Below are 14,706 nucleotides of genomic sequence, written 5' to 3'. Positions count from 1 at the left end.
CAAATATGTTGAAATGATTTCTTTATCCCACTGGATAAAGAAATTGACGGCGTCTGAATAAATGTCAATAACTTCCTATAAAATCAGCAGTTGAAATGCATCTCTGATATTTCAATGAAACACACAAGAGCTTGATCTTACTCTAGTAATTAAAGGGGATGAATTGGTAATTTGCCAGTCAAGGAGATCATCTGATTATAGTCATGTATTCTTTCCAAGCAAGAAGTAATGCACTCTGGCCAATCAGGCTTCAGGATAAAATGATGCGACGGAAATATCTTTCAGACAGTTGCTATGATTGGTGCAGACGGGCGTCACTTCCGCCACTCTCTAGAACTTTCCCGATATTTTCTTCCTTTTATCTCTATCTCCCTCTCTCCTTTCTTCTCGTAACGGTTTTATCGTCTGCTAACCCTCTGCAAATCAAGCGCTGAGTGTTGCGACATATCCCCAAATTACCGTGAATTAGAACCTACGGTGACGTGACTTTGAAGTCAAACGACTCGGTGTACTTGAATTGTTGGTAACCAGCTGCATTAGCTAGAATAACCAAAGCAAAGAGAATATTGGAGGGAGTCTTCACGTATTGTTGGAACTAAGCAGAAACTTTATTTACTGTTATATACCATGCGAGAGTGAGTATATACGTTAGTAGTTGATATCAGACGATAAATCAGTATGGCAAGGCTACATTTTCTATGGTTAGTGCTTTTAGCACTTTTCACGGCGGAGAATACCCGCGGACAGTACCAGGCTTATACCGTACAGGACATTGCAGATTTGCAGAACACAGTATTATATGAAGTGTTCGACTACTTCTATTTTGCCCAGGAGCAGCAGCTCACAACTGTATTCGAGCGTCTTGCTAACATTGAGAGTCGACTACAGGTGGTGATGGATGCTCTCGGGTTACATGAACAAGAGGCACCTGATGAAGTGGACATTGTTCGACAAACTCAACCACCAACTCTTCCACCGCGTAGACAAACTGAACCACCTGAACCTGTGGTGACCTACCCGCCATTCATTCAACCTCCCCCTAAGCCTAATCGAGGGAATAGAAAGCCAAAACCTCGACCAACACCACCGCCTCCGGAGACACCAGAACCACAACCGCCAACTCGAAGACCAAAACCAAGACCTCGACCTCGACCAGAACCTACAACACGACCAACAACACGACCAACCACGCGTCCTACAACACAACCCACCACGACCCCAACAACGAGACCAACAACGCAACCTACTACCACACCACCAACGACCCCACCTCCTGCCCCTAGCACCTGTGCAGATATCTACGATCAAGGTCTGTACTCTCCAAGTCAAACCATGTACGCCATAGATCCTTTGCAAAAGGCAAAGTTCGTTTACGTCAAATGTGAATTATCCGAGACGGACGGTTCACAGAAGATGATGACCATCGTTGAGCATACAAAGATGGCTACCAAGAAGGTCACAGGATTCGAAAACCGTGGTGACTTTAGCCTTGAACCGGTCTACAACGCAACCCTCAAGCAACTACGTGGTATAACGGCTGCTTCAGAATCCTGTTCGCAGTACATCGAATACCGCTGTCGAGGAGCATCGCTGATGGGTCGACCACCAAGGGGTGGTGAAACGTACGGATTCTGGGTGGATGTTAATGGTGAGGAGGTTGAGTCTTGGGGAGGTGCTCCCACTAATAGTAGAATGTGCGCTTGTGGTGTTGATGGTACATGCGAGGGATCGGGCTCCTGTAACTGTGATGCGAACTCCAAGACATTCATGACAGATGCTGGTCCAATATCGGATAAAGAGAGACTTCCTGTCATGGATGTAAGGCTTGGTGATACAGGTGGTAAGAAGGAGACTGGCTATATCAAGTTAGGACCACTAAGATGCACATAAATATCACAATGGACTTGAAAGATACAGACGGAATAGAACATAGATTCAGATCAAAGGATAAATTGAAAACTGTTGGTTTATCTGGTGGAAAAGAAAGAATCAGCAAACATTTCGTCAACTTTTTTGCAGGTTCTCGATCAAGTTTCTTGGTTATTTTGATTAGTTTGCATCAAACGATATATAATTGCGAATAGAATCATACTTTTGCCTGGCACAAAAGTCATTTTGGAGGTAACATATGAGCTAAAACCTTGTCCCTATTAAATCGGATGTTTTTGTGTTCTAGCAGAAACCCTCAGATGCCCAACTTGAATAAGGTTCTTTGTTGTCGGTTTGTATATCTAAGGTTGAATACTGCTAGGAATTCTGAAGACACATATTGAAAAGAAGTATCAAGTTTACACATAAAATGTTAAGAATAATATGATCTATAAGGATATATACTATTATTGTTTGTGGAGATAGAATGCTTCTTCGAGGTACCTCATTTATACGTAGATTGTTTGATTTACTTGTAAGATACGAAAGGAGTATTGTCTTATTGGCATGCATTGGTCTTCTATTGAAAGTGGAACTTCGTGTTTAAAAAAAGTGCTACTCTTTCCTGTGATGTATCTAATTATAACAATTTGGAACTATATTTATTAAAAATGAATCCTGATTGCCTATAGTTTTATCTTCACCATAATCCTTGAGCAATTAAAAGAAATATATCAAATTTATCGTTTTGCGTTGAAAGAGAAGCATTTGGGTTGTATCAAGACAGAATAATTATGTAAAGGAAATGACACTTGACTCACATTATAACTGTCAAAGATTGGTGTCTTAAAACAAAGTAAATAGAGCACGTGGTGATATTCAAAGGGAATTTACTTTAAGCCAAATGGGGATAACAATTCTATGAATCAGAACTTGAATAGCAAGTTCGACTTGGATAATAACAATCATCAAATCACCTACTGCCATCAGCATTGAGTGATCCTAGATATATCAGTCATTATTTATGTAGTACCGTGTCAAATCAAATATTTGCAGTCAAAATGTGACGTTGTCATTGAAACAAAATAAGCGAATTCACCATGTTGAGTAGCTATAAACAACCATCTTTTGAATATATCATCTCACTCTCTTATGTATCTAAGATTTTTCGCCATGATCTTGCTCTAGCTGCTCTTTGTCACCATATTCTGCCTGACAAGCCTCGACCTTTTAGTCTGTTCTATCTGTCTGATGAAATGTTTTTGCTCATTTTATTTTTTCCTCTCCACTTGCGATTATAATCTCTCAATCCATTTAATAAAACATGTCAAAAATGTTACCACCTATATTCATGGTATTCAATATTATGCAATGGCTCAGTGTTCAATAAGTTTTGCCATTTATTGTCAATGTAAAATAAAATATTCAAATTATTTGTTTTCTTTCAATAGTGGTTGTTCCATCGATATGAGATATATAAATTATTCACCAATGTGCCAAGTCATGTATTTGCTTAATTTAGATGGATTTCTTAATAAAATAAGCTTGCTAAATGCTTACAAGAGTAAACAGGCTGTCTCAATAAAAACCCACTAATTAACGTTTAGCACTTCGTTCATGATTGTGTTCGTTTTTGGTGATAAATTATTTCTTGTATTATTTATGGGGCCATTGTTTGTGATATCATATTAATAATGATAAATTATCATTTGCAGGTTGAAAAAAAATCAAACGTAAACATTTCTTACGAAAGTGACCGTATTTATTAATAAGGTTAAAGATACTCTTTTAAAAATTTCACCTTTTTGGCGCCCCTAAAAGTTTAACCAGGTAGTCCCCCTGCACCTCTCTCCTATACGCGACCGAAACAATGGATCATACCTCCTCCTCTAAATACAAGACATTGCCCTTTTCGAGTTTTCGTGCCTTTTGCAGGATGAAAGGCCCGGATCATCTTGGACATGTACAAATAACACTGGTGAATACTCTGGCTATAGGCACAGTCACACTGGCCAAAGCAACCCCAGATTGACCATACTTATTACGTTATTTCCATTGACATACCATTGGTCGATTTGGATCAAATTTTGTGTGTGTGACTGCACCATTAGTGTACAATGCTCAAGCTAACTTCTGTATAAGTGAGATCGGTTGAGAAAGTATGAATGAGGAGCTGAAAAACTTACGAATTTCAAATTTTCTTATTCCCACCCATACCTTTATTCCCTTCCCTTTTCGTGGGGGTGTCATTTTCGGTTTTTTAATTGGGAGAAAGTGCCCCATGTTCTCAGAGTAGATATGCCAACGCTGATGATCAGACCATGAATGACAAGAAGGGGTATTTAGATGATAGGATGAGGATATTAACAGGTGCAGAGGAAGGGGCCGAGAGGGAATGGGATGGAGATGGATAAATAGAGATAGGAACGTAACTGGTGAGAGAAAAAGAAAGTGTTTGGGGTTTATCGCCAAGGAGGGCATGTATGTACCAGAGTGTGTGTGTGAGGGTGAGGGAAGATGTGTGTGTAGGGGAAGAGAGAGAGAGAGGGATAGGGAGAGATAAAAGGGAGCCGAGAGAGAGAGGGGAAGGTGTCGATGGCGGTGTAGATAATGGGGAGCAAGATATTAATAGCAATGATGATGATGATGACGATGATGATGACGGCGTTGATGAAGTAGTGTATATAGTATCAGGCCTGTATAGTATAATAGTGGTTGAAACACCATTGCATGTATATTATTTATTTTTGTATTCATTTTCAATTTAATTTTATTTATTTATTTACATATTTATTTATTTCATTCATTTATCAATTTATTAATTTATATATTTATTTATTTATTCATTTATTTATTTTTTCACTGACACTTCTATAAGAAACAAATCTAAGTTTCGGGATAAAATAAGTAACCTCTAAAACAACATTTTTTCATTTCAATTTTAGGGGCAATCAGAGCGAGTTTCTTCTCGTTCAATTGGAGGGGTTGGTGTTCGCTGTCATCAGGACATTATTTTATATATATATATAATTGGAATTTGAATATGGGGAAGCACGTGCATACCTTGCCCTTATGATCCAGACGTTTTTAATCGCCATTCGTACATTAGTCATCACAACGAAGCATTGTATTTGCTTCCTTGACACAGAAGTCCATAAATTCTTAAATAATTTTATCGTTTATTAGTCATCCAGTAAACCATGTTAACTTAATGTTTCTTTACAAATTCAAGTTCAGACACTAAAGCCGAACATTGCGGCACATTTAAATGCTCACCTTTTATTTCATATGGGAATCAAATTTGATGATTTCTTGATCCAATATCCTTATCTTAGTCATCCTATACATTTTAATTCGTTATCAATGTTAAATCTTCAAGCTGGGACAATTGTTTTAGGGCGATGAAGAAAGTGGGGTAGATTATTTCTAGAAGGGCATGGTCGTCTTGGAATGAATTCAGAACCATATGTGACCTCGTCCCATAGTGAAAGGTCGTTAGTCACAATTCGATATGATTTAGGATTCCTTCAGGAAATGTTCCCTTCCTCTCCTCTCCTCAAAGTTGTTTCCTTTCTTGAACGTCTTTCAAGTTCTTCAAGGATTCTGTCACGATGTATTGTTGCTTCATCATCACTGAGTGCATCATTGAGCGCAGTAATCAAATCGTCTATTGTATATCAACCAACACAGCATTTTATCAGATGTCTTTCTCTATAACATTGATTAATTCTCTGACCATGAAGTATCAATGAAAAAGAGAACAAAAAATCATAATTGGTTTTAAACGAAAACAGGGTTTGGGGTGTTCAAAATTTCTTCTGAAAATAAAACATCTTCCATTCGTCAGTTATTATTTCTCGATATTACTCTTTGTTAATGAAATAGTGCGAATCGTTTGGGCTCTCAGAACCTTCTACATTTATGGTAGAGAGAAGTCACAAACCACAAATGAGAAAATTATGTTTAGTGTGGGAGCATCTCTAGTAAACATCCTGTCTGTAATTGTGGATTTCTAGTGAATCACTCACTTCTTGTAAACAAAATTCTACAGATTTCCTCTTCTTATATTTATGCGTGTCTTCGTTGCATAGCAACGATCGTCTGAATGTCAACGCCAAGGTAGACCACAAGGTAATCCCCAAATCTTTGTTGGAATTTTAAAGTAATAATGGCTCATTTAAACTATTTTTTGGATCAAGTTAGTTCAGAAAAGTTGTAGACATGTCTTGGGGCTGCGACAATGTATTTCTGATAGTTGGGGGGGGGGGGGGGGTGGGGGCAGGATGACCCTAAATTGTGAGTTTAATGTAATTTTCAATGATTGGGCAGCCCCTGTATGTAATCTTTTATCTTGTCCTGAAATGAGATAAATTTCAAAAACGTTCCCGATGATTTGGTACCAAACCATCAAAGGTATAACAATCAAGTCGATAATACTTTTTTTTTTATAGATTAGATTGGAAATTATTCTACCATGATATCAAAAGAAAAATGTAATAACAACAACATCAAAGTCAACTTTTTGTCAATATCTTATATTATCGTCCGTTTTACTCCACATTCCGTACAACAAGAAAACTTGATAGGTTTTTTCTAATGCACATATACATTTTTATGCAGTGAAGGTTCATTCATATCCTATACATGATTTCTTAATCCTGTTCTTGAAGATGATATTATTCCTCTTGACCTTTCAAAGTGTCCCGCCTTTAAATTATTTCATGATGGAAGGAGAGGAGAATGAAGACAAAGAGGATGGGGTCAATTTGGAAGTTGAAAGACAGGTGATTATGAAATCATGACCCCTCTCCTTCTCGACCCTTCTGTCTGTTTGTCTTCGGTCTTTAAATCTTCTCACTGTCTCTCTCTCTCTCTCATCATCTCTCTCTCTTCCTCAATCTATCAACAGCTTAGAGAGAATTACATCATGTATTTCAATTCAAATCTTTTGAGATTTATCGACAAATCTTTGAATTCAAATTATTTCCAAATTTACCAAAACACGAACGATCATAATTTATGGTAAATCCATGCATTTTATAGAGTGAGAATAAATGAATAATTTATGTCAAACTTGATATATTAATACTTTGATGGAAAAGATAGATAAGTAAATACGTGAATAAATAATTAAATACGAATTTAATAGATAGATGAATAATGAACAAAAAAATCTAACCCTAACCACAAACAATAACTATAAACAAAGAATAAACGATGACATTGGATTGAAATAGAGTAATAAGTCGAATAATATACAGAAGAATAATGGAATAATAATATAAACAAATTTGGGATAAATATTAGAAATGAAAAGGTAGTGATAACTTTACAAATAATATCAACGATTTGATAGAGGTGATAACTACCTTTAAATATTATCTGAATAAATGTCAGTCATTGAAACAAGATATTATACCATAATCAATTATAATTATTAGCTTATGCAAAAAAATGAATTTGCTTAATCATCAAATTGAACTGAATAATTGGCCCTTCTTGATGGGCGTATCAATACAAGCATAACGGATATTGTTTGATGATTTGCAATTTAGGCAAAAAAGCACGAAATCATGCCAGAAATCATTTGCAACGCTTCATCACTATACATTAGACACGTTTGAACATTTTACTCATTGGATATCTTAAAGATCTACAGGTCTCTAATATAAAGAGGAAGGAGTGTGGAATAGATAGGTACCCACCCATGTCAAGTAAAGGAAGAGGTTCAAGGAAGAAGATGCAAGATGATAATATCAATGAGGTATTCCCTGGTAACTTGAACTGACATGATGTGTATCGGAATAAATTTAAAGGGCTGGACGTTTTTATGCCTGAATATTTTGTTTTGTTGTACATGTATTTTCTTTCCCATTCCATGCTTTACAAGGGCTTTACATGCGATTTCTATCTCTAACTGGAAAACTACAAAAGTTGGAGATCTGGCTGAAAAAATTTGATTTTTATTATTGATTCATATCATAAATATTTTGATTTTTATACTCTTATTTTTCCGTCTACAATAACAAAATTTCAAGAATGAATAATCTAAAGAGGTACCAAAATTTAGAACAGACTTTAAAAGGTAATCGAACCTTGGTCATATAATAATGTCTGAGAGAGGAGAAAAATAAAAAAAAAATGTGAAAGTTTGATAGAGATTGGACAAGGAATAAGAAAGTTAAGGCTGTTTTAAAATGAGATCACTCAGTCTGTTTTTTTTTTTTTACTGATTACTCATAAGAAAAGTCAAGACAGAAGCCTCCGAGAATCGATTACTAACTTTCAAATGAAGAGAGTCAGAAAAACACGTATGGAAGGTTCGGCGAAAGATGGGGGTGGGGATCTCATAAAACATCAAGGGTGACAAAGCTCCAACTGTATATGAAGTACTAGAGAGACTGGCATGGCTGGGGGGGGGGGGGGGTGATTTGAAATTCCCGTCGGATTTAAGTAGGCAGTGGCGTAGTGAGCCAAACATTCTTAGGGAGTTATATAATCATGTCGTATCGCGTAATTGCGAGCGAGGCGAAGCGAGCGAAATATTTCGACATTTTTATCACGAAGATTTTATGATAGATTTTGACATATATAATATTTCATCCTTCACTCTTTCCCTTTCTTTTAATTTGTTTGGTCGTGAAAAATTGGGGGGGGGGGTGCAAAAGTCCCCCAAGCCCCCATCTGTACGCCACTGCAAGTAGTTCCCTCTAACCTGCTTTGGCAATTAAGTTATGTATAATAGTTGAAAATGTTAACAAGAACGCAATTGAATGTTGTTCGGTTTAATGTTATAGCATGAACATTATAAGAGGGAAGCAGAAACAACGTCCTCCTATGTCGTACAGGATATCAGTCAATTTGAAGAATCAGAGTTTATTAAGAATTGTAAATTGACTGGCACAATTTCATGGAATCTTCATCTTTCTATCCTTGATCTATCCGACTTTAATTCATGACCTTTTACTGATCATCTCGAATCCTTGCCAATCAAACTTAATGATGATGATACTCCCTCTTTCTTCCGTCTTCAAATGTTAGAGGATGTTGGATTGGGATACCGTCACGTCTCAGGTCTTATGAGCCAGTTTGATCATCATGATGCTTCTGTCACAATCAATGAAACCAACTCTAAACCAATCGATTGTATTCCATTCGATTATAACGTAATAGCTTTGATCGGTCTGGAGACGGTTCTGTTGGTGTGAAGAGCATGGGGGTTTCTTGAGGGCTTCTTGATGGTAAGTTGTTTTGACAAGAGGTTAGGGTTATACGTCTCTTCATCAGTCCAAATAATGTTCTTCATTATGACTAATATATCATCAATATCATGATTATCGGCTCGTTTGCAAACACAGTAATCGCACTGTGAAATGCCCCATTTAACCCGTTGAGTGAGTTGCTATAGGATATAAATCGTGTTATCTGTGATTTCCTTTTGTTTGATGCAGAATAACAAAAAGTTATAAAGGTTTATAAAAAGGGAGAGAAAATCAGGGAAATACAATCGTGTATAGAGGTTAGAGAAAGTGAAATTAAAGAATAAGAGAGGATTGGAGATTGATAGGGATGGGCGATAATGCGGGGAAAGCTTCCACACGTAACCAAATATTCCATGATTACGTCACATTAAAATAAATGTAGTCAATATTTGTACTTCACACCTCTCAGTGTACATTCGAATGTTTCGGAACCTTTATAAACTTTTCTTTGGCAAAGCTTTCTAAATAAACAGAAATATAAAAGGAGGAAATGCTGAGATGCCGTTGATCAACTAAATTCATGACTCGAAAGCAAATGTGTACAGTTAGCAAAAATATTACATGCAAAAACATCAGATGAGGCAATAGCAGGTATTATCGCACGGATGACTTTCAAGTTCACGTTGTCTCGGTGCCCCCTTTCATCACACATAAACATTTAGCCGAGGCGGGCGATTAATTGCCTGCGACAATGTTCATTAGGCCACGTTATAATATTTACAATCACTAATAAACATACAGGTCCTGAAATGCTATGAATATGATTATGTCGCATACCAATGCCTGTGTTAGGCATATACGCTCCCTACGCTGGCCCGTGATAATCGAATTGGATTTCAAACAGTGTAAGGTCTTTAAAGTCGTTTAGATCTTTTTGATGTCCCCCTCCTCTTGGAATGTTCAGTCAAACGGAGTTCATAATTTGTCTCGTTATTCCGTGACGATCTCGTGGATAATTAATTGGGAAATTTGCCAGGGACGGGTGGCATTGAAAGTGGCATGTTTACTTCAGAAAAGAAGACTTCTTTCCACCAATCAGGGCGAAGGACTCTCGTAACACGGCGGATGCCTTCATCTTACCCACGCTCTGATTGGTGTAGACGCGTTATGTTTCCGGCGCCTCGATCGAGCGGGGCTTCAGAGAAAGCAAAGAGCTCTGTTCACTGCACGTAAAACTTTCCTGCTGTTTTTTTAAATGGAGACCTAATTTTCGCTTGCCTGTTAGAAAAACGCTATCAGATTCGCATCGGATTTTAAGCTATCACCACCGTGAATATGATATGGTTATCGTTGTGGTCAAGGGATAGGAGTAGACCCGATAAAGACGAGATCTGAATCTAGTTTTAATTCTTTCTGTCGACACTGACTTTGATATAAAGCATGGCAAAGTCGAAAATGATTGGAGCGCTGTTGTGTGTGATGATGATCAATGTAGTGAAGGGGCAAACCTACACAGTACAGGACATAGCAGATATGCAAAACCAGGTAATCTACGAACTGTTTGATTATTTCCATTTCTCCCAAGAGAGGCAGCTCACTACCGCCTTTGAAAAACTCAAGCAGATTGAAGGCCGTCTACTACAAGCAGAGCGAGCTCTCGGGATTGACGGGAGTAACGCCCCTGCTGTACCTGGCTTTGTCCGACCGACGTCGGTATATCGCCCTGATCCAGCTCGTCGTAATGAGTACCATAGACGGAAACCACCTCAGGCGTCACGCGCAACGGCATTCCCGCGTAACCTTCCGGTTGGACGCGTGACGCCGGCCCCACCGCGTCCACCAACCTGGGCACCACCCAGACAACCTCAGACCACCCTCGCCCCTAATCCACCCACTCGTCCACCCTACGCAAAGACATGTGCTGAGATTAATGAGCAAGGTCTTCTATCACCTGATATCCCTATGTATTCTATAGATCCTCTGAATGACAATAACCTGGTGAATGTTGTATGTGAAAAAGGGAGACGTCTTGATGGTACCCAGACGGTTTATACCGTCATAGGACATTCACAGTTGAGAGGTGTCGACAAAGAGATCTTGGTGACAGGACACGAGAGTCCAGGATCGTATAGTCTCAAACCTGTATACGACGCGAACAAGAAGCAATTGAAGGCTGTGACCGCTTCATCGAGTTCTTGTGAACAGTTTATCTCCTACCGGTGTCAGGGTTCAGTTCTTATGCAACGGTCACCTGAGACAGGTACAACGTATGGCTGGTGGGAAACCATAGACGGTGATCGGGTTGAGAGTTGGGGTGGTGCACCTTTCAATAGCAGTATGTGTGCTTGTGGAGTGAGGAGAAGGTGTACAGATCGACGACGACCGTGTAACTGCGACGCCAACAAGATGTCATCGGATGAAGGCTTCATCATGGATAAAGAATTTCTTCCAGTTAGTGATGTGCGATTGGGTGATACTGGTGGTAAAAAGGAGAAAGGTTTCCTCGAACTCGGACCTCTCCGCTGTGAAGGTTTAGCCTAGTAGTTCACTGATGGTCATCGATGACGATGACTACCACCAGGCAATGACACATACAGTACATGTTTACCATGAATAGTCGGATTGAACAGTTTTTATTTTAATGATACATAAAAAATGAAATGAATCATAATCCACCCTGATGATGTTAAGTATTTGCTGTCGACGTTTTTAATTTGCATATAGCAATATTCAATCGTAGAAATGTGTAGTACATGGCTAAAAAATATTGTAGCATCATCATTAAGGGGATATGTCTTACCTGTATTCTAGTTCTATTTTTTTTCTAGAATGGTGGGTTGGCCCTATTTCACATAGTCATTTGCTTCCCTTTTTCTTATGTTATTTGACTGATGCGACGGTGATGGCCGTTACGAGAACATACCAATGTCTGTATCAATCTGAAAAATATGTATTTTTGATGAATCGGAGTTATTTTAGGCTTCAAGGACAAAATTTGCTAATGCCAAAATTACATTAATATAAATGTTTACTGCTGAGATAAAATGAGTGTCGTTGAATAACATGGTGGCATATTTTCTCTCTAGGGAAATGTATTTCTATATTTTGAGCAGAAATGTGCCTCCGTATCTTAACTTGTTGATGAATGAATCGTCGTCGTGTTTAAGCCACGTTCACACCAACGGGACCGACCAAATAGTATGCATATTTCCAATGACATATCATCGATTGGTCTGGAGTCGGTTTCGTGGGTATGACTGTACAAGTTTTTTGGGGAGCATTTTATGAAAGGACTTGTCAGACCTTTTATCGGACAGGTACTGTTTTATCCGACAGTTACCATGGTAACAGTGACTCTAAGCCAATCATTCTCAAAGAGAGTAGTCAGACCTGACAACTTGTCGGAGGAAAACATTGATGAAAGGCTCCCCTGATTGATACTTTTTGCAAAAATGTTGGGTGTTCATTTTACTGGTCACTCAGATTTTTTTTTAATTAGATAAATAGGGAAACACTAAAAGACATATGACATGGATGAGGAAATTGAAAATTAAAAAAAAAATAATAGCTTCCGTTCTGTACATTTTACTTCATAATTTATATAGTATTAACAAGCTTATTTACGTTGTTTTTTCGATTTAATCGGGAAAGGCAGAAGAGCGTACGATGTTTCTTTAAAAACATGTTAATAATTTTTTTATTCCAATCATACTAGAAGTATAGATTATTAAACGCTCATGGTCTACAAGACCTCTAATAAATTCAAATGTTTATATTCTGATGTTTGTTTCATCATAAAATTGTCATTCTATACTTAATCAAAAGTAAAAGAGAACCTTAGAATTTACGATCATGGATAAAAGTAGTGGAAAATGTTATTCTATTTACAGAAAATCATTTTGAAAATATCTTGCATCGACAAAAGATTTTTTTTTTAATTAAAAAGATGAAAAATTGATACTTGGTATTTACTAAATTCCTTCAAAAAATGAAATATGATCCTATGCCAAAAGTTTTTGTGATTACGATGATAATGATATTAATAGTTCTGCTGGGTATATTGATGATAACGGTGATGATGAGAATGTAGAATGAGACGATTCTGGTGATGATGATGATGAGAAAAATGATGATGATGATAATGATGATGACGATGGTGGTGGTATTGAGGGTGATGGTGATGTGATGATGAAGATTATTTTTGTGGTATTGGTTGTAGTGACGATGATAATGATAATGATTAGCAAGTGATGATGGTAGTGATTATTACAAAGATGATAATGATTGGGATGGTGGTGACGATGATGTTAATGATGATGATGTTAGTGATGATGGTGATGATGACGATGATGATGATGACGATGATGGCGACGATGATGTTGATGAAATATGATGATGGTAATGGTAATAATGATGGTGATAACGACGACGACGACGACGATAATTATAATGACAATGGTAACGATTATTATGATGATGGTGATGATGATGATAACGATAATGATGGTGATAATGATAATGGTGATGATGATGATGATGATGATGGCCATGACGATGATGATGCTGATAATGATGATAATGATGGTGAGTACGAAGACGATGACGACGATGATGATATTAATTATAATTATAATGATGCTGCTGATACTGATGACGATGATGGTGATGACGACGACGATGAAGATGATGAGGGACAGGGGGTATCCGGTCTTTTAGCCATAAACAGAAATTCGTTAGACATAAAAGAGTATAGTATACAAAAATGAAAAAAAAAATTACTCCCAATCTCGTGGAAAGAAAAGGATTGTTCTCCCGACCATTTTCTAGAAACCTAGTACGTCAATGATCCTTAGAAGATGATTAATAGATTTTTATTTCATATCATCCATTTTTTTATATCTTAATTTCTTGATATTCAGGATGACAAAATAATTTTCGCTAATCATTATTTTGCAATCATGACTTTCATAAATACTTTCCACACAAAATTTATACTTGGCAAAGAAACTCAAGTAATAGTTATATTTTGAATTGAAATCGCGTGCTTCGTCTGTTTGATTATTGTACTCAGAGGGATGTCCAAAATGACCTTCTATTTCCGATTTTTTTCAATTGAATGTCAGTCTTATTAGGACTGGTTTGACATTATTTCCATGAACAAACATCAGCGCTAGACATCCCCAGTTTTTTTATGCTAATACTATATCACTGCTCATATATTTTGGTCTGTCATGGCAAAATATGCTGCTTTCCTGTAATATGACGGCTATTTTGTTCCCTCTTCCCTCCATTTCCTTCTTGTTCTCTTCATCAATAATTATATGTTGGAGGTATTTCCTTTTTGCATCAATGCCCCCTCTGTTCCCTTAATATATTGTGCATTATGAAATTAACTTCGCCTCCACGTTGATAATTGTCTGAATTTGTTTGGATCATCGGATTTGTTCGAATAATGAACCCGCATCTGTTCCATCAGTCAACTTGAGAGGGCTCACTATATATCATTGCTCAAAGATCTTCATTTTCGCAGAGCCTCTGCTGTGTTTTTTTTTTTAATGTCCCTTTTAAAAGTATTCATATGATAATTTTTATTTTGGTTTGATGAGAGCTATGGATAGATCATGCTCGATCCTTT

General features: G+C 37.4%; 1 protein-coding gene across 1 annotated transcript; it reads left to right on the top strand.

Moving 5' to 3' along the window:
- The first annotated feature begins 422 nt into the window (after positions 1 to 422).
- Positions 423 to 13,083, top strand: LOC129260245 (uncharacterized). The gene is made up of 2 exons (XM_064114603.1): positions 423 to 1,889; positions 10,511 to 13,083. The coding sequence occupies exons 1-2, from the start codon at positions 679 to 681 to the stop codon at positions 11,610 to 11,612; spliced, it is 2,313 nt and encodes a 770-aa protein (XP_063970673.1). The 5' UTR covers positions 423 to 678; the 3' UTR covers positions 11,613 to 13,083.
- The last annotated feature ends 1,623 nt before the right edge of the window (positions 13,084 to 14,706 follow it).

This window comes from Lytechinus pictus, unplaced genomic scaffold (genome assembly GCF_037042905.1).
Source record: "Lytechinus pictus isolate F3 Inbred unplaced genomic scaffold, Lp3.0 scaffold_19, whole genome shotgun sequence".
Taxonomy (NCBI): Eukaryota; Metazoa; Echinodermata; class Echinoidea; order Temnopleuroida; family Toxopneustidae; genus Lytechinus; species Lytechinus pictus.
The sequence above is the reverse complement of the archived record's forward strand: the minus strand, read 5'-3'. Positions and strand labels throughout refer to the sequence as shown.